General features: G+C 39.3%; 4 protein-coding genes and 1 non-coding gene across 5 annotated transcripts; 1 reads left to right on the forward strand and 4 right to left on the reverse strand.

Annotated features, from left to right (window-relative positions):
- Window positions 1-2,933: 2,933 nt before the first annotated feature.
- Window positions 2,934-6,346, reverse strand: CLPP5 (nuclear encoded CLP protease 5). Its single transcript, XM_089624049.1, has 9 exons — window positions 6,120-6,346; window positions 5,565-5,684; window positions 5,268-5,382; window positions 4,607-4,699; window positions 4,459-4,504; window positions 4,295-4,367; window positions 4,136-4,170; window positions 3,946-4,034; window positions 2,934-3,453 (listed from the first exon to the last, which is right to left on the reverse strand). Exons 1-9 carry the CDS (start codon window positions 6,242-6,244, stop codon window positions 3,244-3,246), a joined length of 906 nt encoding a protein of 301 aa, XP_089480175.1. The 5' UTR covers window positions 6,245-6,346; the 3' UTR covers window positions 2,934-3,243.
- A 3,397-nt stretch (window positions 6,347-9,743) lies between these two features.
- Window positions 9,744-10,757, reverse strand: LOC149389911 (uncharacterized). Its single transcript, XM_089624662.1, has one exon. It carries the CDS (start codon window positions 10,593-10,595, stop codon window positions 9,762-9,764), a length of 834 nt encoding a protein of 277 aa, XP_089480788.1. The 5' UTR covers window positions 10,596-10,757; the 3' UTR covers window positions 9,744-9,761.
- A 211-nt stretch (window positions 10,758-10,968) lies between these two features.
- LOC149389912 (Protein kinase superfamily protein) lies at window positions 10,969-18,575 on the reverse strand. Its single transcript, XM_089622096.1, has 8 exons — window positions 18,271-18,575; window positions 17,207-17,587; window positions 15,033-15,404; window positions 14,427-14,642; window positions 13,951-14,325; window positions 13,354-13,597; window positions 13,110-13,257; window positions 10,969-11,793 (listed from the first exon to the last, which is right to left on the reverse strand). The coding sequence occupies exons 1-8, from the start codon at window positions 18,284-18,286 to the stop codon at window positions 11,422-11,424; spliced, it is 2,124 nt and encodes a 707-aa protein (XP_089478222.1). The 5' UTR covers window positions 18,287-18,575; the 3' UTR covers window positions 10,969-11,421.
- Window positions 18,576-20,621: 2,046 nt separating this feature from the next.
- On the forward strand, window positions 20,622-22,235 carry LOC149389913 (uncharacterized). The gene has a single exon (XM_089622761.1). It carries the CDS (start codon window positions 20,622-20,624, stop codon window positions 22,233-22,235), a length of 1,614 nt encoding a protein of 537 aa, XP_089478887.1.
- LOC149389914 (small nucleolar RNA R71) lies at window positions 20,631-20,734 on the reverse strand. Its single transcript, XR_016301117.1, has one exon. It is a non-coding gene; the product is annotated as a small nucleolar RNA R71 (small nucleolar RNA).
- Window positions 22,236-23,525: the final 1,290 nt, after the last annotated feature.

A 23,525-nucleotide genomic window follows, 5' to 3' on the forward strand; every position in this document is an offset into this window, starting at 1 on the left:
CACAGCTTGAACTCAACTTCCTAACTTATTTGATATGTGACTTGTTTTTGCTCAAAACATCATTCCCTTGAATACTTTATCATGGACATAGAACTAATGTTCCGCGAGTGTTTCATGTCAACTGTTTTCGGTTCATTTGTTCTCATCATGGCCAGTCTAGAACTCATCTTCGGTAACCGTTCGAAGCGCGATGTGCGATCGTGCCGATGCTTAGAGAATGATTGAGGCAATTAGAATAATAACACCATGGCCAAATCGACCAAGTTCCCTCATTGATGCTCTGCGAGAGCATCCCAATAGTAAGCCCCTCTCAGCCTTTCACGCTATAGTCGTTTTCTTTTGAGCCATCCACATGACCAAGCCAATTAAAAATAATTCCCCTCCAAACCCTTGTTCACGAGTGATTTTGACGTTTTAGGGTGTTACTTACCTAGAAATTAGGGTTGAGAGACATTTTTCTTGGTATCAAAGATGTTTTATAGGATTCGGACATTATTTCCAACTTGTGTAGTTATTTTGAAAAAAAAAAAAAAAGTCTGAATTCCGGGAGCTGAGATGCTAAAAATGATTGAGTTGAAAGAGATGCTGCGAGAAATACTCTTGTGAAATGAAAGTATAGTTGTCAAAAAAAAAAAGTCGATCATTACAAAAGATCAGGTGTCCTTGTTGCTGCAAAACAGTGTTTGGTTGGGTATCAGTGCTTCGAGAGACATTGGGATTTGGAAAATGGGTAAAAAGCTCCTTAGCGTCAAATGAACTCGTGAACCTTCCGAATCCCAAATTCCCTCCGTTACTTAGCCCGCATTTAACCCCATGGCCCCATTACAACCCTTGAAAGACCTCATGACTTCGAGCAGAGCCTTCGTTCAGTGGAGACGGTTCCGGAGTTCGAGCATATCATCTGGTCCTTTCAAGATACAAACTAAACCGGGGGCAGTGGGTAAGCGAGTTGACATGTTCATTTTGCAAAAGAGATACCGGGTAAAGTGATTCATTCTTATTTCCATTCGAGAAAAAACAATAAGTACTTGTGGAGCACTTTAGGAACTTGTATTCCGAGAGGTATTAGGTCATCATCGGTATGTTCTTTCACGTCATCTAACTGTTGAGATATGGATTGAGATTTGAGTATTTCGAATTCTGTTTTTAGTTAGCTTCTTTTTCTATTTGTTTTATTTTGTTGATTTTTAGGATTTAATATATAAGTTTGTACGAGGACGCACAAAACGATAGTGTGGGGGATTTGATAAGTGCATAATTCTTGTTATTTTGTGATCATTCTTCACCACGTTATTCATCGTAATCACTTAAAATCACGTTTGCGATTGAACTTTTTATGATTTGAGTGTTTACATGTGTTTAGGTGAATCCGGGGGAGTTCGGAGCTAAAATGTCAATTTTTGGAGGCAAACGGATCAGCGCACTGAAGAGGAGCAAAGCAGTAGCTGTATCGCGGTACAGCAGTCTAGTACCTAGGGACAGGAGTAAGAATCAGTGGCAGTACAGCACACAGGTACCGCAGTACAGTTCCGTTAAAAGCCCAATACGACTCGAGTAAAGCCCATTCGGAGTCCAATTAAAAAGGGACTTCGGGATTTTGACCTAGCAGACTTAGACGGCGATTTTGAGAGCTTTAGAAGACCAGAGAGACGCTTTTGGAGAGGGACGACTCGACTTGGAGGATTACTTCACCAAAGCGAAGATTAGAGCCATCAATCTTTGCCCTTTTTCATGTTCTTTCTTATCTCTATTCTCTGTCATGAATTCTATTTGTCTTTGCGTATCTTTCATTATGAGTAGCTAAATTCCAAAACGATTAAGGGGAATTTCAATCCCGTAACATGAATTGAAGATTTTGATGTAGACTTTGCTTGTGTTTCTAATATTGAAGTTATTATTTCTTTTCCAATTGTTCAGTGTTCATGAATTGTTGTGTTTCTGTTTGGATTGATCACCTAGATAGGAATATAATTATTCATAACCATACTCGCAATTTTAATCCGTAATTGTTAGAATTGCTAGTAATTAGTGGTGCGACTACGGATACGGGTTTCGCAAGGATCTTGTGCACGTAGTGAAAAGAGTAACCGGAATTAATTGAATCACGCGTGTTGAATTTATATTGTTATGTTCGTCTCGCTTTCTGAATTCATTGTTATTGTTAGATTAAATCTAGGCGCGTGTTCAGTAGGTTGTTTAACAATTAGGGCTCTTTATCGGCGCAACATCGTGATTAGCTAATATCAAAAGATTGCGGAGATTATAGGCCGCGTGTGTCGATTTTCTGTGGACGTTGATTTCAATAGACTTGTGTGAGCATTGTCAAACCAAAGTTGGATAGGATTGTTACGGGAGCGAATGAAACCTTAATCGTGTCTTTTTCCATTTGATTTTCTCAAGTAATTTTAGTAATCTTTCAAAAACCCCGATTCTCTCTTCTTTTATTTGTTTATCCTGAAATTAAGAATCAATTGATTACACTAAGTCCTTGTGGGCTCAGCCCTTATTTATCGCTATACGTTAGTCTTATCTGTGGTTATTTTTTATCGCGGTACGACACCATCACATTTTCATCGTTTTTATTAAAAAAAAAAAATTCTAAAAAAAAAAAATTAATCCCTAAAAACTGTTCGATGAACAGTATTTTGTGAGTATCCCCTTTTTCTAATTTATTTATTTATATATATAGTGTATGCTTTTATCCAAAAACCAAAACTATATATATATATATATATATATATATATATATATATATATACACATTGCAATATATAATTTTATCTTTATTTCCCGGGCTTTCAAGTTTCTAATGTTCATTAAGTTATCTTGCGCCATCATACATATAACCTCACATGAAACCAACCATGAAGAATGGCACTCAATACCTCAACCTATCAGGCGAGATTTTCCGGAAATGAAACTGGTTCCGGACGTAATATTCGAACTTCAGTTTATTCTGCGATAATCAATATGCAGTCCAACCTCACTAGCAATTACTTGTCATAAATTAAATAAAACGCAAATTTGCGAAAAAGTAATCTATATTTCTTGGATCAAAGCCCGCCACCGGGGCGGGCAAAGCTTAATGGATTCCTAACTAAAACAACACTTAGCATCAGAGTGAAACCTTTGAACAACTTGAACTCTACAAACAAGTCTCACATCACATACTTATTTTTTTCTTTTTTTCTAAGGGAGAAGAAGGTTTACATAACCTATTGTAGTGTCGCATCTCTCCCTGAGTTAGACAGGGGAGGCTTCCGCGGCTGCCAAAGGTTGGAAGGCCTTGAGAGGGTTCATGATCACACCGTCGATGAGTCCGTATTCCTTGGCTTCTTTGGCGCTCATGAAGAAATCGCGGTCTGTGTCTTGGTTGATCTGTTCCAGACTCTGGCCCGTGTGGTATGACAGGTAACCGTTCAGGTTCGCCTTGTGAAACAGCATTTCGTTTGCCTACACCAAAAACAATCATGAGTCACGACATCCATTCGTAATGTTAATTGCTTTTAGTTTCTGATTTCGCCACGGAGAATGCAAAATACATATAAAACCTAACTAGTATCCAAGTGGCATTTTGGTCCCATAACTAATTGAAGCAAAATAATCAAGCATTGATTTGGTAGCGTTTTAGTCATTGTAAAAATAAATAAAAACCTTTTTCTGATGAAATTCAACATAACAACTTAAAACATATTTAATACTTAAGTAACTTTTTAATTTTATATAAGAAACTAGTTAAACTATACTTTGACCCTAAAAACACATTAAAGTTTAAACTAACTTGTTTGTGGACTATTCATGCTAAAAGGCCAAAACAAATTAAAAGGAGAAAAACATTAAAAAAAAATATATTGTTTATGTTCTTTGATGATGGATTTAGAAGAAAGCGTTCTTACAATAATTTGAAATGTAGATTAGAAGCCAAGGGAGAAAAATATGACATACCTGGATATCTATATCAGTTTGCCCACCTTGAGCTCCACCAAGAGGTTGATGAATCATAATCCTAGAGTTTGGAAGACTGTATCTTTTCCCTACAGGAATAAATAAAGAGTGACAAATTTAAAAAGAGCAACGCAATCAACAAAAATAGTAAAGAGCATGGAGTTTTTTTATTTTATATACATATATTTACCTTTGGTTCCCGCGCTAAGAAGGAAAGCCCCCATACTGCCATGAAGAAACAGAGATACAACATTAAACCAGGAGAATTATTAATTGGTTTCAAATATTGCCAAATAAACAAGTTATTAAAATAAATAAAATTCATGTGAATGTATAAAGTCAAGTTTACCTAGCTGCTAGGCCAACACAGACAGTGGATACAGAGGGCCTGATATGTCTCATAGTGTCGAATATGGCCATTCCTAGAGAGAAAAAAAAATATAAAAAAATAAATTAGTCAATCAACCACAGAGCTGAGATGCATAGTGATAAAGCTTCTGATGTGAAAATTACCAGCAGTAACCGATCCACCGGGCGAATTTATGTACATGACAATATCCTGATATAATTATGATATTGACATGACGCAATACGGATTAAATATGTGTGTAACCATAATCTGAGGGAAAATATTTAAAATAAATAAATAAGTACACGAAACCTTGGTGGGATCAACGGCATCGAGGTAGAGAAGCTGAGCAACGATTATGTTTGCCATATCATCTTCAACGGCACCGCCACAACGAATGATTCTCTAACAAGTCAACCCCAAAAGAAAGGTTAAACTTTAGGACATATGGGGTTTAATTTCCACTTATATAGATAAAGGCAAAACCCACTCTACATATGGGATATACCACCCAAATTGGAACATCTTATAAAAGTATAAACGAGTTATTTCTATTTTCTAAATAGGATTTAATTCGTTCATGTGTTGAATTTCATAAATTAATAAATTTGATAACCATGGTGTTCAGTTAGACCCGACTAGTATCCACGAGGCCTTAGCATTATCGACCAAGAGACTACCCCAGTGGCCCCAAGAGTTCCATCCAGGGGGAATCAAACCGGAGACATACAAGGTCCCAAGAACAGCCCTTAGCATTAGACCAACCCCTTGGCGTTGTAAATATAGAAAATTAAACAAAAATTTTGTATATGAGAACTAAAATTCAATATAAGATAAATAGTCACGAGGACCATTTCATTCCAAAAATTAACTAAGGGACCGAAATGCCGCTACCATTATTGTTCATGTATTATTTTTTTTGCACTAAAAAGTCATATAATTAGACATATTTATTGAAAAAAAAATGGCTTACATGCTGAAAAAGCTGACTGACAACGCTGTGGAAGCGTTCTTGAACCATCGGCGGCGGTCCCTGCCCGCTCGCGTATGTTGGGAAATAAGGAGAAGACGGGACTTGAACATCTTCCCTGCGATAATAATAACATTAATAATACCCAAAACAATGTTTCTAAAATTATTTATATATATATATGTGTGTGTGTGTGTGTGTGTGTGTGTGTGTGTAAACTAACATATGTATGGTTGATTAATCAATGAAGCCAGGAAATGATTGTTGATAACTACTGGTACTTGTGCCGTTGCGACCTACCTTATGGACCGAATTCCGGTGGGAGAGCTTTTCTCGGGCACCCAAAGTCCGCCGGAGTAAACGGCCTTTATACTTGAATTGGACACGGATTTCGCATTACCGACCAACTTCTTTAGCTTCCTGTAACGACGAAAATCCAGATAAAGCAATGAAAATAAAAACTGCTTATCATTTCACGGCCTATGCTCAGAGAGCATTTGAACCCAATAACTTATAGAATTAGACCAACAGAGTTTCATTTCGGGGAATTTTTCCAGAGCTATATCAAGCCGTTTATGTCTGGCTTTGAGAGTCTCAAACCTAACCCAAAATCGCTCTACGTTAAGCTAAGCAAAATAAAGGCTTTCATTTCTACGCTTTGATGCTTGAAAATCCGAACACCAAATCGCGAATAAACACAGATAAGGAAACGAAACAATTGAGACATACAATAAATTAAAAACTCATTGCAAGTTCAATATTTTCTACTATCTTTCAAATAGGCATAGCTATAATATATATATATATATATATATATATATATATAGTGAGAGAGAGAGAGAGAGGAATTGTTACCTAGAGCGCAAAGGTTCAAAAGGAAGAGAAAGCTTGAGAGAATCGGAGTGTGAAAGAGAGCTAGGGTTTGAAGCCATGTTCAATCTCAGCGACGAAGCCGATGTAGAGACCAAAGTGTGAGCCATTGTTTATGCAGAGAAGACTGGTTTGGAAGAGAGAGCGAGAGAGAAAGAGTGTCTTTAGAAGTGTTTCGTCTTCAATCTTCTTCTTCTCTATGCATTCTTTGCGTTGGCTAATTTACGATACTACCACTCGAACTCCCGTCCCCGATGTACGTTTGGACTTCAGGCCCAACTAAACTACATACTGGCCCATATATTGAGGGTTTAAAGTAGGAATGACAATTTGGTCCAGACACGAAACACGAAACGGTTACGATACGATTTAAAACGGGTTTGGATCTCAATAAATGGATCGGTTCTTAATTGGGTCGAACACGCTAACACGAGTAAATAATGAGTCAAAACGACACGATTACTATAACAGGGTTCAAATCCGATTAACACGAGTATTACATGGTCGACACGAAACACGATTACGACCCGCATGAATATAACTCAATTAATACGATTACGAGTAATAGCACGATTACGACCCAATTAAACAAAATTATATTGTATATGTAAAATTATTAATTTGTAACTATAAACATAAAATCAATATTCAATTAGTTGTTTTCAATTACTTATTTAACTAGTATGTCTAATGGGTGTTCTCATAATCACAATAACAATAGTCTCGTAATAACATATCGTATTCCATTTTATTTTATTTCAATTAAATTCAATTTATATCGAACAATTACAATTCACATACACAATAACAATAATCTCATAATAACGTTCTGTATTCAATTTTATTTGATTTCAATTCAATTCTTATCGAACAATCACAATTCACGATAACAATAATTTCATAATAACGTATCATATTCAATTTTATTTGATTTCAATTCAATTAAATTTATATCGAACAATCACAATTCACGATCACAATAGCAATAGTCTCATAATGACATATCATATTCAATTTTATTTGATTTCAATTCAATTCATATCGAACAATCACAATTCACAATCACAATTCATTAGTTTGCACTCGTGATTGGCTTTATGGTAATTACTTTTTTTATTTTATTTTATCATTTTAGTTTTATTAGTCTTGAATTTATTTTTGTGTTGATATACTTAACTAATTATAATATTTATGTAGGATCAAATGGAGAAGCCGATGGTTTCATAAAAGACGTTTGAAATTTAAGTTACATGATGAGGATGTAGAATCCGAAGGTTCACGTATTCGTATTGACTAAAACTAATAGTATGTCTTTTTTATTTGTTTTTGTGAAAGATGATTGTATTTTGGAGTTTTATTTTCCTATGACAATTATGTTTATGCTAATTTTATTTTGTTAAGAGTATTTCTTTTTCTTTTGACTATTACGTTTTTTTATAATTTAATCGTAATTAATTGAGTCCAAATGTCTAAATACGATTAAATAATCAATTTAACACGACTATTAAATGGTTTAATTTAAACGGTTATGGATCTGTAAAAATAAAAATAAACGGTCGGATTTTGATCTAGACTTCAAACATGATTAATAAATGGTCGGATTTGGTTCTAACAATTATTTATGCAAACACGATTAACACAACACGATTACGACACGAACACGAAATTGTCATCCCTAGTTTAAAGTGCAACCTTTTAAAAGGGTTAATGGAGACCTAAATTAATCTAAAACTATGACTTGTCATTTTGTTTTGTGTACTCTGTTACCCGTTTTCCCACTCATTTATCATTTCATTCATCTCTCTCTCTCTCTCTCTCTCTCTCTCTCTCTCTCTCTCTCTCTCTCTCTCTCTCTCTCTCTCTCTCTCTCTCGTCCATAGCAGAGTTTTATTTATATTTTGACTTGCTGAATGCTCATGAAAGTAAGATTTTTTTTCTTTTTCGTTCACTTTAGAGTTTAGAAGTTTTATTAAAGAAGTTTTTCGTTCTACTAGCGTTTCTTCGTTATCTTTATGTGAACTTAAAAAAAACGAACGATTCTTGGAATTCTGAAAAAGTTAGAAAAAAATTTCTGGGAAATTTGGGTAATCATTGATGATTTATTGACATCGTTATCTTTTTATTGACAATGATGTCAATAATTCTTCAAACGATTCTAAGAAAATTCTTTGAAGATTTGTCAATAAAAAGACAAAGATGTTAATAAATCTTTACCTTTTTATTTTTTTTGTTATGATTTTAAATCTTTAAAAAGTAATTTTAAATGTTTAAAATAAAAAATTAACTTCCGCTACACTCTTTTTATGCAGTAATGGAGAAATTGAAATATATGTCAAGCATAGGGGTATATAGGTTAAACCATGTGTATACAAGGAGGGTGCGTCGTTTGTACTTGTGCTTCCGGACGATTTTGACCACCATCATCTTCTCGAACTCTTCCATCATGTTGTCGAGATCGTCGGGGCACAAGACCGATACGAGCGCGTCGAGATCCTCGTCGGGTAGCCATCTGAACCCGGACTCTAAACGCCTTCCAGATCTGCAACTCCTCAGCACTCCAAGGAAGCGGCGGTCGGCGCGTCGTGGCGGAGACGGAGGAGAAGCCACGCCGGTTTGAAGGTCCCCCCCCCCCCCCCCCCCCGAGTCGGAAATGTGCTAACGACGTCCCAGGCTCCAAGGAGGACGATGGGGGCGGCTGAACTAGATTTTCTTTTTTTTAGAGAGAAAACAGAGAGGTTTGCTTTTTCTTTGGTGTGACTTGCATATTGTTTTGTATGCTTTGTTAAGTATCTGTTGATATTTGAACAACAACAAAATTAAGAGAATCATTTGTTTATATATATATATATATATATATATATATATATATATATATATATATATATATATATATATATATATATATATATATATATATATAGATAAAAGAGTAATTTCTCAATTATAAATTTTGTTCATAACAAAAAAATAATATATATGACACATTTAGTATATAAAAATCAAACAACACCAACAAAATTAAGAGAACCGTGTATCAAATAAAAAATAATTTATCATTTACAAATGTTGTTCATAAAAAATAAAAATAAAATAAAAAGTAATTGAAGATGTGATCATAAATATATCAACATTGCAGACTATATGATACATTAAGTATATAAAAATAAACAACACCAGTAAAATTAAGATAACCATATATCATATATATATATATATATATATATATATATATATATATATATATATAAAGTAATTTATCAATTACAAATGTTGTCCATAACAAACAAACACAAAATCTAATTGAGGAAGGGATCATCAATACATCAACATTGGTCGACAAGGCAACGACTTGATGGCACATTTAGTATATAAAAACCAAACAACACCAACAAAATTATGAGAACCATGTATCATATAAAAAAATTAATTTAAAGAAGTGATCATCAATACATCAACATTGCTCGACAAGGCAACGATTTGAAAACTCTATGACACATTTAGTATATAAAAACCAAATAACACATTATAATTCCCCCATCAATCTTTTGAAAAGACGCGAACAAATGATATACCTCACACATTTTTGTAACATCAAAGTTGGATTGGCAGAGATGGAATATGTATAATTTAGGTGCGCATTGCTGAAGAAATGTCGAAGCAATTGTCGACCAACTTGTGCATAGCAGCAACCATATTGTTGTCCAACGGAGACTCTTCTCCGGCCTCCTTGAAAGAATCATCACATGTCCCTAAATCTGTGATAGCACCGCTGAGCATGCTTGACAGCAAGCCCACATCGTTGGTCTTGAGGGCATCCTTGGCTTGCTTCAAGTCATCCCCAGCCGCCTGGTAGATATCCAAACAAGCCTGCAAGCTTTGGGCCGTGCTCTTGGACGTCGAAGGGTTGTTCAACGAGGAGTTGAGCGTTGCACAAGCTTTTGCCGAAAGGCTCAAGAACGCGTCTATCTCCATCTCTAGGGCCGAGCCCCAATTCAGATTGCCAGATCCTTTCAAGAAAGGTAGGATGGAGTTGGAGCACAGAGTGGGATTTTCGGTGGTGTCGCAAAATTTCTTAACGCTTTCGGCATTCATCGAACCAAAACCCTTCAGCGAATCAAAATTGAAACCATTTGCACCAAGGCCAAAACCAAAGCCGAAATTGAAACCTGAAGATTGGCCATTATCATCCGTTGAGGATGTCGTAGTTGATGTTGGGGAGGATTCGGGGGTTCCAGACACAGTTGGGGAGGACTCAGGGATTCCCGACGCTGGGGAGGACTCAGGGGCTCCCGATGTAGTCGGGGAGGACATTGGGGCCCCTGCTATGGTTGGGGAGGACTCGGGGGCCTTTGGTATAGTCGTGGACGACTCTGGGGCGTCTAGCGTGGTAGGGGATGACTCTGGGGCATTTGGTGCAGATGTGGAGGCTTGTGGGGCTTCTGACACAGTCGAGGAGGGCATTGGAGCCCCTGATGCAACCGGAGAAGAGTTCGGGGGCCATGACGCAGTCGGGGAGGAAGCTGGAGCCTCCACTGTGGACGAGGGTGAAGAAGATGGCGGTTCGGATATGGATGATATGGGAGGGGTGGTAGGGGCATCCAAGGTCGGTGAGATCGGGGCTGGGGGCGGAGGAAGGTGCCGGTGGCATGAGGCTATATGTGATTTGAGCAATATGCAATGGAAGGAAACAAGTAGGAAGATACCAGATTTGAGCTCCATATTTGCTTATTTGGGAAACGTAGAGAAAAGAGACCAAATTTAATAAAGACGATATCAGTTTGGAATCTAAGCTAAACAGACGCTACTGGAAAGATTAATGGTAATGAGACGTGTATGCCAAAAACAAGCTACACCTTGAAATAGCACAACAAAAATACAACTTCACATGCAGGATTAGAATGATTTAGTTACGCTTCATGGGTTCATAAATTTAGGCAGTATTTATAGTAACGGGTTATCTAAAAATAGTAATCAACAACAACAAAAAAAAAAATTACAATCATATAAAGCTTACTTTTACAAGGCATATATATACAAAAATCTCCCCCATCAGAACGAAGAAGCGTTGCCTAAATAAAAAAGATGATATCCCAACTAATCAAACAAACACAACTAGAGACAAAACCCACCCCCTTTCTAATATATATTTGAGGCTTGATATCCGGTTTCTGAACGGGAAAAATCTGCTCTTTGTTTTGCTTTTGCGAGGCAAGTCGTGGTGTAAGTGTAACCAAAGCAAAGCAAAGGACTATTAATTAGAATTTAAATATACATATCTTACTTGCATTCATCTTCCTTCGTGAAGATCCTCGGAGAAAACCGCAGTTCGCGATAGATTTTCGGTATCGAAAGCGCTAAGGCCCGAGAAGGGACCAGACGAGAATATGGAAGAGGTCTCGGACTCAAACGTGGTGGAAGACTGCCTGAGATTGGGCCGGGCATTGGAGGGATTCAAAGAATCTTGGTATTCAGTTACCCGTTGGACCATCTTGAGGGACTGCACAACTTCTCCCATTGTGGGCCTTTGGCCCGCCTCGGGCGCCACACAAGCTGCCGCGATCGTGCACACACGCACAAAATCTTCCTTCGGCAACTTTCCACCGAGCTTCGGGTCAGCAATCTCGTCTAGCCGATCTTTGTCTCTAAGGATCGGTCTCGCCTGAAATAGGAGACAAACGTAAAAAAGAACGCTAATGATAAGACCCTCCCGACAGTTAAAATGGAAAAGAAAATATATAATAACAATTTTCACTCAAAATCTGCCTCTTATCTTTTCATTTCCCTTCGCTCATATAATACTATATACACAATAATGCCCCTAGATTCCTAACACAACACAAATAATGGAACACAAACGACCAGTCTCGCTTGGAAACGAGTCAAAGTAAAAAGGGCGCTTCGTCATGCTTATTTGCATAATTCATTGCAAACTAAATAGGATTATACAAAACAAATAAAACTTACGAGTATATTGATTGGTCTCTCCCAAAGGGAATCAGACCAATTTTCACTCAAAATCTACCTTAAATTTTATTTCCCCTCCTTTATTACCAGTAGGATATGGCTCGGTTGACTAGCTAAAAATCTCTAATTACCATAATGCCCCTGTGCTCCAAACACATTACAAATAACAGAGCTCAAAGCACCGGTCTCGCTTGAATGAAGAACAACCAAACAAATACGATCTTCACTCGAAATCGCACTATCTTTTTCCTTTCCCTCCTCCATTACAGGTAGCATATGCTTGGCTTGACTACCAAATAATATCTATCTACAGTATTGCACCTAGGTTCTTAACACATAACAAATACAATTAATTGAGTAACTAAGCCACCAAAATTTAGAGATTTGCTAAATAGCCAACCTTTTGTAAATTTTAAGTAAATAGTCATGATGGTGATGTTGCATTGTTTGGACGTTTTTAGAATTCCATTTATGCCCTTGGAGTCTAATGATTATTTACAATGATTAACGAATATTTACAACTATTAATGTCGTTTTTGACTTTGTGAATAAAATCTTGTGGCTACTTAAAATTTACCAAATATTGACCATATGGCAAAACTTGAGTTTTCATATGGCTATATATATCTAGAGAGCCCTAACAAATATGATACGAAGTGACTCCTTGTATTAATTGAATTATATTTAAAAGGAAATACAGTATATTCATATCGGACATTCAAGAGGTCTGTGCTATCCAAATCGGAATTTCTTCATCAATCTATTCTTTCATGACCATTCCATCATCTTTCTCTCTTATTCTTCCTTATTTACAGGCTAATATAACTTCCAAGTATTCTATATTAACCCCTAACTTATCTACTAATTATTTTGTTAAAAAATTGATTTAGCTACAAATTATTATAATACCCACAATAATATCTAGTTCCTAACAAATTGATGGAACACAAAGAAACTAGGTGTAAGTTAGAAAAACGGCACACAAAAAAGAATATGAATTGTAATACTAACCCAACTGACGAGGTTCTCTTGTCCGGCCGGTTGTGACATATCAACTGGCTTCCTCCCAGTGAGCAGCTCGAGGAGGACAACCCCGTAACTGTAAACATCACTTTTGACTAATAGATGTCCGGTCATGGCATATTCGGGAGCTACGTATCTGTGAACAAATTGTATTTCAGGTCAATATTTTCAACAGGTACAAACAAAAATCGTGTTGACAAAAGAGTTAATGAGTGGTGGTGTGAGAACCAACCCAAACGTGCCCATAACGCGCGTAGACAGATAGTTCAATCTGCCTTCAGGGGCTTGTTTCGCGAGGCCGAAATCAGCGACCTTAGCGTTGAAATTGTTCTCGAGAAGAATGTTCGAGGCTTTAAAATCTCGGTGTATAACACACGGTTGCGAGTCTTCGTGAAGGTACGCTAGTCCTCTAGCTGCATCGAGCGCAATCTTCATTCTGGTGTCCCAATCAAGAGGACAATTTACTCCCAAGGGACCTGAGTAAAATAATTAAAGTGGATCCTCTTCGACTAAACTAGCCAGAATTTACAAAAATGTGCAAGTACCAATATAAAATTTTTGACACAGTCAAACAATCTTTTTGAGTTTTTCACCGTCAATAAACTTCATATACAAAGGTAGATACAATGTATAGTTTCAAAAATTATATTGACAGTATTTAAAATGTTATAGGCAGTGTCAAACTTTGGCTATTTTGCTAAAAATTGATTTTTTTTTTCTATAAACATAAAATCTTTGGCTGTTTGCTAATCAGTTAGAACTTCAAATGGCCATTTTATATAATTTTAATAAAATAAAATAATAATAATAATGATAAAAGTATACACACCATGGAGCCAGGCCTCCAAACTGCCATTAGGAACAAGCTCATAGCACAATAAGTTCTGCGAAGAATCACGGTTGCTATAATACCCGACAAGCTTCACGAGATTACGGTGGTGTAACCTGCTAAGCATCTCAACCTCGACCAGAAACTCCTTGTCCCCTTGTTGTCCCCCGCTAGTTAGCTTCTTTATCGCAACAAGCGTACCATCACTTAACACGCCCTTGAAAACTTTTCCAAAGCCACCCTCTCCAAGTATGCAAGAGGATTCGAAGTTGTTTGTGGCTTCCTTAAGCTCGTCATACGCTAGAAATCGGGTGCTACTAGGATGGGGAAACGACCCCATTACTGGAACCGGAGCATCTATAGCCCTCGGCTTTTCTGGATATGAAAGACCTACAATGTTAACTACAAAGACCCAGAAAAGAACCTTTGGAAAAACGAGATTAACGCTTGTGATGTTAATATATTTTCTTGTGTACCTGTTTCTATGGGAGGCTCGGGTTTTTTCTCTGGACGGAACATGCATAGACAAACTATAAGCAGTGAAATAATGCCGATAAACAGTATTCCGGCACCAATACCGAGAATGAGAATCAGGCTTGAATGCCTCTCTTTGTTTGAACTACCGAGAGATGAAGAAGGTGTAGCGTGATGTCGTGGAGCTTTAGTAGGCGGCGGTGTCAGACCAAGCGGAGCTGTGTAGAAAATGCAAATTCTGTCAGCAGAATGAGTTAGTGGTTTTGGATGATGCAGCAAAGGGAAAGGCATTTAAACTCATTCTTTGCAAACTATCTTATCAAACTACAATGACCAAACAGCCAATCCACACTCACTAACCAAATATAATTAAATGAATTATTCATTCACAATCTGAATTATTTAAAGGTTTAAATAATAAATACGTCGTCAGATCATGTATTACGAAAGCATGCTAATTTTAGTTCACCTTCTAGAAACACCCGTAAGCTAAAAAGTCTAGTATTTGTAATAAATATTTCCAGCTCAGATGCTTCAGATAATTTAAAACAGTAAAATATCGAGCTTAGCTTCATTCGAAAAGCTTTTTAATGGCATGTCGAAAATACCTGGAGCAGGAGGTGGAGCTGTAAACCATGTGATATTGAGAAGTTTGTAATCACCCACTAATTTTGGGTCTAGACGAACTCTATGAGAAGAAAGTGAAGAGTTAATCGAGGCTGCCTCGCTGGCCGAAAAACTGAGTCCCGTATGTGGAGTAATGTCCATTGAGATATTCAACCGCGACAGACTGAGAACGTAAAAGTTGATCAATTCGATCTGGGAATCTCGCAAACCAAGCTGAGTAGCTAACTCGAATAAGAAAGGATTCCAATCGGGATTTTGAGAGACGTTTAGAAGGAGGAGGTCAATCTTTATAGGATAAACGCAATGACATTCTCTGCTTCCCCGTTTAATCACCATGTCTTGTTTGCAGCAATCTGGAAGGATCAGAAATTTTAAAAATAAACGAGTATATATATATATATTTTTATTATTATAAATAAGGAATATAATACATAAGAGCAATAGTAACCAATTGCACGTTAGTGTTATTATTATATGATAATGCATGAAGTTAGTCAAAGGATCATCTCTTATGTAGTTCCTCAAGACATATTTTTTTAATGAAATAATTGGATTTTTAGCACACATAGTCCCTGAACTATTATGTGAAGTTGCATTTTGGTCGCTAAATTACATTTTTGGAGGAAAATCTCAAACTATTGATTCAGTAGCAATTTAGTAATTTTCTTTACTAAGTTTCTCTTTTTATGCTCAACAGCTAAACAACTTAGAATATATTTACAAATTTAAATAACTTTTTTTTCCATTGCAAAAATATCATTAAAGCAGAATCTTACTCAAACAAACTTCAACTTTTATTTAATACTTTAGGGTAAAAATACAATTTAATTAATTTAGAAAATTAACACGTAACTTACTTGTTTCTACATACGTTAGGGATCAAAATAAATAGTTTAAGGGTCCAAATGAGAGGAGATTTTCACGTCCAGTTCGGATATTTTGCTTAAAAAATTAGTTTAGGGACCACAACGCGACTCTGCATAATGATTCAGGGACTATTCGCGCTAAATTTCCAAAATGAATTGGTATTATGAGCCCAACGGGACGCACCCTAAGGAGTCCTTGGAAATCCATTTTCTCGATCCAAGAAGAATTTTTTAAGCGATGCACGTGGATAGTACGGGACGGTAAGGTCAGGTTTCGGGAGGATGTTTGGTGCGGCGGTGAGACTCTGGAATCACGCTTCCCTGGTTTATTCCGTTTAAGCTCTCTTAAAAATGTGCCAATTAGGCAAATGGTCTCTAACCCTCTTACAGGTTATCGAGTGGATTTTCAAATTCTCACGAAACTTAACAGATAGAGAGGCCTTGGAATATGCGCAGCTGATGGACTCCCTAGAGTCAGTTTCCCTCGGGGACGGAGTAGAGGATCGGAGGGCTTGGTTGGATGACTCGGAGGAGTTCTCGGTAAAAGCTATGCATGCTGCACTCGCGTCTTCGGGACCGACCAATTCAATGCCTTTCTACAAAACAGTATGGAAGTGCACTACCCCAAAAAAAGTTCAAATTTTCGGGTGGAGACTGGCACGCAAAAGAATAAACACGGCGGACGTCATTCAAAGGCAGAATCCTCACCAGGCCCTTTCCCCGAGCTGTTGTATCCTCTGTCACAGAGCAGCGGAGGACATTCACCATCTTTTCATAGACAGTCCAGCAGCCTCAAGCATTTGGGAAGTGGCTCTTCGGGAAGTTAAACATTAATGCCTCATCAATAGTTCTTTCTGATTTTTTCTTGCTTCACGAGACACCGGGGAAGAACAATCGTTGGAAGGCGGCGGTTAAAACGAGGGTGCTGGCAGGCTTCTGGGCTCTGTGGCTAAGCAGGAACAAATGTATCTTTGAGAACGAGGGGTGTGTCAAGGAGTCCGGGAAATTCTCAATCGGAACATTGCTCTTTGGCTTCACATTGCTTGCAAGGAGTTTAAAAATTACTCTTTGGCAGACCTACAAAGACTGGAGTAGTGCTATATAGACCTCCCGGTTTATATAGAACTCTTTTGGATATAATATTTAGGATTTTCTTTTGTAATTTTGGTACCTTTACTGACCGACCTCCCGGTTTGTTGTGGGAGGTTATGAATCGGTCTGGAGAGCGGTTTTCAGCCTGTTAATATAAGATTCTTGTTTTAAAAAAAAAAAATTAGTGCCCAACTTACTGGAGACCGAAGGAGAGAGTGGCGGCTGAACCAAACTAGAAGGCAACATTCCAATCTCGGAGGAGGGCGTTGGAGCAATGCCTTTTAAGCCGATTGCTGAGCTGGCACCGGTCCCGGTCCTCATCACCAAGTGCCTCGACCAATGCGAGCTCAAAGGGGATTGGATCGGAGCCGCCGCTATTTCAACCGACGAACCGAGCCTCGCGAACCGCTTCCGGTGGACCCCACGAAAATGCTTGACCGCCACCGGGGCACCAATCGGAGGTCCTGAATACCCGGTGACTACTAGATCATCTAGCAAATCAGCACCGCTGCTCGAAATCACACACCACAAAAACGCCACTTCAATAAAAAATACCCATCTCAAGCTTCCCAGTTTCCCTGCATATTCACACCCGAAATTATCGAATCAGCAGATATAATTAAAAAAAAAAATTAAAAAGCAAACGTGATTGGTAGTTTAAATATGAACAAGAGAACCAAAGTGCAACTCTCTATAGTCGTTTTAGTATGAACAATCGAATTATACGTGATAAGAAGTCATTCTATCACTAGAACAAATCTCATGTCTTGTCTGAAACTAAAAAGAAGCCGTATTTAGAACAAATCTCTGTATTCAGTAAATCTGGCTAAACGTCTGAATTCTAGTAAAAACTATAAATCTCAATGGCATTGAGGACTAATTTCTATAATTAGTAACTACTAAACCCGATCCCAAAATTAAACATAAAAGAATTAAACAAAAAAAAAAAAAAAAAAAAAAAGCTAAACAAGTTCAACTTCTACTACCATCTCCTCAATTTAGGTGCCCTACATTTTCATTTATATCAAATTTTATTTACTGCCGACACTCGAAATCGCTGCCGAACTAATTCGCATTTTCGTTTCCGCAGCTTAGCTTTTCAAATTCAGACCACATTTTACTTTACCTACATTTTTGTTCAGGAACCAAACAATCCAAAGTAAAAAGCGTCACCAATTTTTTTTTTTCGTAACGAATATACTGAAATTCAATAAAAAAAAAAAAAAAAACGAAGTACGAAATGATCGGAATTCGAGAGTACCTGAGAGCAGAGACATCACCAATCGCCAAACTAAAAAAAAAGCTCAGATCTGTAGAATTGAATCGACAATCCAAAAAAAAAAAAAATTTCCGATATCAATTACTTCGTTTCGAATTTTTTTCCAGCTCCCAAACAGACAAATTATTAGAATCATCAATTACAGAAAAAAAGAGACTCGAATCGGAGAAACAAAGAGTGATGAGACATTTTTTTTTTATGTTTATCAATTATTTTATTCAGTGATGAGTTAAAAGAAAAATAAAAAATTGTGAGAAGACGTCTCGGACAGTGGACGTTGAAGAAAGAGAGACTCGAAGACCAAAGTTTTACTCTAATTTTCACGCGACGCTTTTTTTTTTTTTTTTGGTTAGGCGATAACTAATTAATCACTGTGTAGGGTAATTTTACAAATACCCGTACCTCAAACTAATTCTTAAAATACCTCACAATTTTCAAACCTTCTACAAATATTTAATTTTATTTTTATTTTTATTTTCAGGTGATTTTCCCCTGACATTGTAAACAGAGAAAAAAAAAAAAAAAAAAAAAAACTAAATAAACGGTATACAATAATTTTTTTAAATAAAACTGTTTAAAAAAATAGCAATAGAGAACGTATATACAAAATAGAAAATAAAGAATAATTTGAGGCAATAAATTAAAAAATAAAGGACTTGAACTTGAGGTCATTTTCACAATTGTGTTGGGCTTAACATATTCCCCTTCCTGGCTAAATAGACGAAAGGATTCTCGTCCCAATGAAAACGGCGAAGTGCCTTTTGATAGAGAAATTTCATTTTGTAGATCTAAAAATTATCAAAATATTAAAACTAGACTTATTAGTTTAATAATAGGGTTGTTGAAAAAACCCCTAAAACCAAGAACAGATAACAATTTGAAATGCACAGAAATAACTTGCGATGTAAGCAATCACAGAATAAACAACAATCGAAAAGAACACAACCAGATTTTATCCTGGTTCAGATCCAACTAGGATCCTAATCCAGTTAGGGATGAGATTTCCCTATTTGCTTACACTATATTCAATCGGAGGTTACAAGAAGATCACTCGATCGCTGTCGAGACAAACACTCTAGATCGCCAAGCCCTTGCTTGCGATTCTCTCTCTCTCTCTCTCTCTCTCTCTCTCTCTCTCTCTCTTCTCTCATAAACTCATGAATACAAACTGAATGAAAGACTTGACTAACGCAAGTGATTACAAGAGATTATAAAGCATGATACAGCGGTGACGTGTCGCACAAGCTAACTCGGGTTGTTATAACTAACTCGATGCCGATGCTGATGTGTCCTTGCTGATGTGGCATTGCACTCATCTTCACAAATCTCCACCTTGCGATGCACATCTCAAACTCCTTGGAAGCAAACAAAGTCCTCTCATCCCCATTTTCCCCGGCTACTTAACTCTTCCTAAGCTTGAGCAAGTCCAGGGCATTTCTGAACTTGTCAATAGGAACCACCTTTGTCAAGATGTTAGCCGGGTTAACATCCGTACAAATTTTCTTCACTTTGATTACACCCTCTGCTATAATATCTCTGATGAAGTGCAGCCTCACGTCAATATGCTTAGTCCGCTCGTGATACATAGTGTTCTTCGATAAGTGAATTGCACTTTGTGAGTCACAGTAGTTCTCAGCACAGTCTTGATCATACCCAAGCTCGGACATGAAGCCTTTTAGCCATAGACCTTCCTTTACAGCTTATGTTAAAGAGATATACTCAGCTTCAGTTGTGGATAAAGCAACCACATGTTGAAGGCTTGCCTTCCAGCTCACTGTGTTCTCTCCAACAGTGAACACATATCCTGATAGCGACCTTCTTTTGTCCAAGTCTCCAGCATAATCAGAGTCACAGTAACATCAAACCTCGTTCCACTAAATCTTAAGATCGAAAAATTCTTCAAGACGAACAGAAAGCAATCAAAGGAATGAGAAATGGGAGATAGAGCGAACAACGCAGCGGACGAAGAGCCAAAGACCCTATTCCAATATGGATTACCACTAGCCGACGCCGCACAATCGGCAATCGCTCTCTCGGCTCTTGCAGGTAACCAGAATTTCGAGATCAAGACCGGCATAATACACATGGTCCAAGCGAATCAATTCTCTGGATCACCTGCCGAAGACCCGCAAGACCATCTGACGAACTTCGTCGAGATCGCAAACACGTTCAAGCTCCACAACGTGTCCGACGAAGCCATACGCCTCCGCCTCTTCCCATTTTCACTACGGGACCGAGCCAAGACGTGGCTCAACTCCCTACCGCCGGGTTCCATCACCTCGTGGGCCGACCTGCGCGTCAAATTCATCTCAAAGTTCTTCCCGTTCGAGAAGATGCATAAGAGACGCAACGAGATCCATTCGTTCGCCCAATACGATGGGGAGTCACTGTTTGAAGCATGGGGGCGCTTCAAGGAGTTAGAGAGGAGGTGTCCCAATCATGGCATCCAAGGGTGGATGATGGTGCAGATTTTCTATGGCGGTCTCTCACCATCGTCTCGCACCCTAGTCAACACGGCCGCTGGAGGGTCGTTCTTTCAGAAGACAGAGGAGGAAGCTCACAGCATTCTCGAGGAGCTGTCTTACAACAACGACCAATGCCCGTCCGAGCAGCACAGCTTGAAGAATATGTTAGTCACTCCCGAGATGGAGCTGATGAAGGCACTAGCAGCACAGGTGGCGGATCTCACAAAGTCAGTCCAGGGACAGAAGGCCTCCGTTCAAGCCGTGCACACCCCTGAAGTCTGTTTCTGGTGCAACAGGCAGCACAATAGTGACGAGTGCGCTTATGGGGACAACGGCCAACAAGCCAACTTCATCAACAACAAGCCGCCCCAAAACAACTACAATCAAGGCCCAAGGAACAACTACCAGAATGGGGGATGGAGAGGTCCCCAAAACTACATGCCGATGCAACCCGCGCCTCAAGCCCAGCCTCGTCCACCACAGAATCAGCCCCGACCACCGCCATACCAGCCTCATCCATTTCGGGCGTACAAGGGCGAGACCAACCTAGAGGAGCTCATCGCCAACTTGGCCACGTCAACAACCGCCTTCATAAACTCCACCACCGAGTTCATGCACAAAACGAAGATGTCTCTCTCGAACCAATCGACGCAGATGGGGCAACTGTCGACCGCGGTTAACTCGCGACCTCAGGGAACGCTTCCGAGCAACACCGACATCAACCCCAGGTCACAAGTCAATGCCATTACACTCAGAAGCGGACAAGTGATTGACAACTCCGGCAAGAAGAAAGAGAAGGTGGAGAAAGACGAGTCCCCCGTATCGATGCCCAAAGCCACGCCACCTCCGGCGAGCGCCCCAGCTCCAACAAGCATGCCAAAGCTGCCGTTTCCTCAGAGGCAGAAAGAAGGGAAACTCGACCATCAATTCAGCAAGTTCCTTGAGGTATTCAAGCAGCTTCAGATAAATATCCCGTTTGCTGACGCTCTTGAGCAGATGCCGACGTACGCCAAGTTCCTGAAGGACATCCTCTCGAAAAAGAGGAAAATAGAGGACTGCATCACGATCACCCTCATCGAAGAGTGCTCCGCCATCATTCAGAGGAAGTTACCGGTGAAGATGAAGGATTCAGGGAGTTTCACCGTCCCGTGTGCTATCGGGAACACTTTCTTTGAGCGAGCACTATGCGGCCTGGGAGCGAGCATCAACCTGATGCCGTACTCTATTTTCAAGAAGCTCGGCATCGGAGAAGTGAAGCCGACCCGAATCACGCTCCAGATGGCGGACAGGTCCATCGTATACCCACGAGGAGTGATCGAGGATCTCTTGGTCAAGGTTGACAAGTTCATTTTCCCCGCCGACTTCGTGGTGCTCGACATGGAGGAAGACCGCGACGTCCCAATTATCCTAGGGCGGCCATTCCTCGCCACAGGAGGAGCTCTCATCGACGTCCAGAAAGGAGAGCTAAAATTTAGGGTGTAAAACAAAGAAGTGGTGTTCAACGTGTTCCACGCTATAAAATACCCAAGGGCGAGCGACGATGTCTTCCGGATCGACGTGTGTAACTCCATCATCGCCGACTTCTCTCACCGATCCGAGGACCCTCTCGAGGTAAGTTTGCCGAACTCTATCGATTTCACTAACGAGTTTGATGAATGTGAAGCGTTAGAGCACGTGGAGTACATGAACGCAGCCATGCCATATCGACGTAACTCGATCGAGAGTTTGGGGGAGAGCCAACCTCGAGTGCCCCCATCCATTCAACAGCCCCCAAAGCTCGAGTTGAAAGAATTACTGGCACATCTCCGCTACGCATACTTAGGCGCAGACTCAACCCTTCCGGTGATCATCTCGAATCACCTCACCAAGGGAGAAGAAGAAAAGCTGCTCGTGGCGCTACGCAAGCACAAGGGAGCGATCGGGTGGACACTCTCGGACATAAAAGGGATCAGCCCCTCCTATTACGTGCACCACATACTCTTGGAGGATGGGCATCGTCCCTCGGTGGAGCACCAAAGACGCCTCAATCCGGCGATGAAGGAGGTCGTCAGGAAAGAGATCCTAAAATGGCTCGACGTCAAGGTCATTTACCCGATCTCCGACAGCGCATGGGTGAGTCCAGTGCAATGCGTTCCGAAGAAAGGCGGAATGACGGTGGTGAGAAATGAAAACAACGAGCTCATTTCCACTCGGACGGTGACCAGGTACAGAATCTGCATGGATTACCGCAAGCTCAACAACGCCACGCGCAAAGACCACTTCCCACTCCCCTTCATCGACCAGATGCTCGACCGTCTCGCAGGGCACAGGTATTATTGTTTTCTTGATGGCTATTCAGGTTATAACCAGATCACGATTGCACCAGAGGATCAGGAGAAGACCACCTTTACATGCCCTTATGGCACTTTCGCCTTCAAGCGAATGCCGTTTGGGCTATGTAACGCACCAGCCACGTTCCAAAGATGCATGAGGGCCATCTTCTCCGACATGGTGGAGAAAACAATTGAGGTTTTTATGGACGATTTTTCTGTATTTGGCTCTACATTTGATCAATGTTTGGAGAATTTGTCTCAGGTGCTTAACAGGTGTGAAGAAACTAACCTCGTGCTTAACTGGGAGAAGTGCCATTTCATGGTACAAGAAGGCATCGTGCTGGGCCATAGAGTCTCGAAGGACGGGTTAGAGGTGGACCGGGCAAAAATTTCCACAATCGAGAAGCTACCACCGCCAACTTCGGTCAAGGGAGTGAGAAGTTTCATGGGGCATGCTGGC

The sequence above is a fragment of the Urtica dioica genome, chromosome 8 (genome assembly GCF_054948205.1).
Source record: "Urtica dioica subsp. dioica isolate 48M chromosome 8, U.dioica_male_clone48M_v1_H2, whole genome shotgun sequence".
NCBI classification, from domain to species: Eukaryota; Viridiplantae; Streptophyta; class Magnoliopsida; order Rosales; family Urticaceae; genus Urtica; species Urtica dioica.

What these genes read in the sequence shown, in the direction of transcription:
- CLPP5 (XM_089624049.1), bottom strand. Translation starts at nt 6,244, where the DNA reads ATGGCTCACACTTTGGTCTCTACATCGGCTTCGTCGCTGAGATTGAAC. An exon ending in ATGCCGTTGATCCCACCAAG is followed by an intron (nt 4,505 to 4,606) that starts GTTTCGTGTACT and finishes TAATTATATCAG; the next exon opens with GATATTGTCATGTACATAAA. An exon ending in TGTGTTGGCCTAGCAGCTAG is followed by an intron (nt 4,171 to 4,294) that starts GTAAACTTGACT and finishes TCTTCATGGCAG; the next exon opens with TATGGGGGCTTTCCTTCTTA.
- LOC149389912 (XM_089622096.1), bottom strand. An exon ending in AGCTCCACCTCCTGCTCCAG is followed by an intron (nt 14,643 to 15,032) that starts GTATTTTCGACA and finishes TTTTCTACACAG; the next exon opens with CTCCGCTTGGTCTGACACCG. An exon ending in TTTGGAGGCCTGGCTCCATG is followed by an intron (nt 13,598 to 13,950) that starts GTGTGTATACTT and finishes TATTTTACTCAG; the next exon opens with GTCCCTTGGGAGTAAATTGT.
- LOC149389913 (XM_089622761.1), top strand. Translation starts at nt 20,622, where the DNA reads ATGCATAAGAGACGCAACGAGATCCATTCGTTCGCCCAATACGATGGG.
- LOC149389911 (XM_089624662.1), bottom strand. Translation starts at nt 10,595, where the DNA reads ATGCCCTCCTCGACTGTGTCAGAAGCCCCACAAGCCTCCACATCTGCA.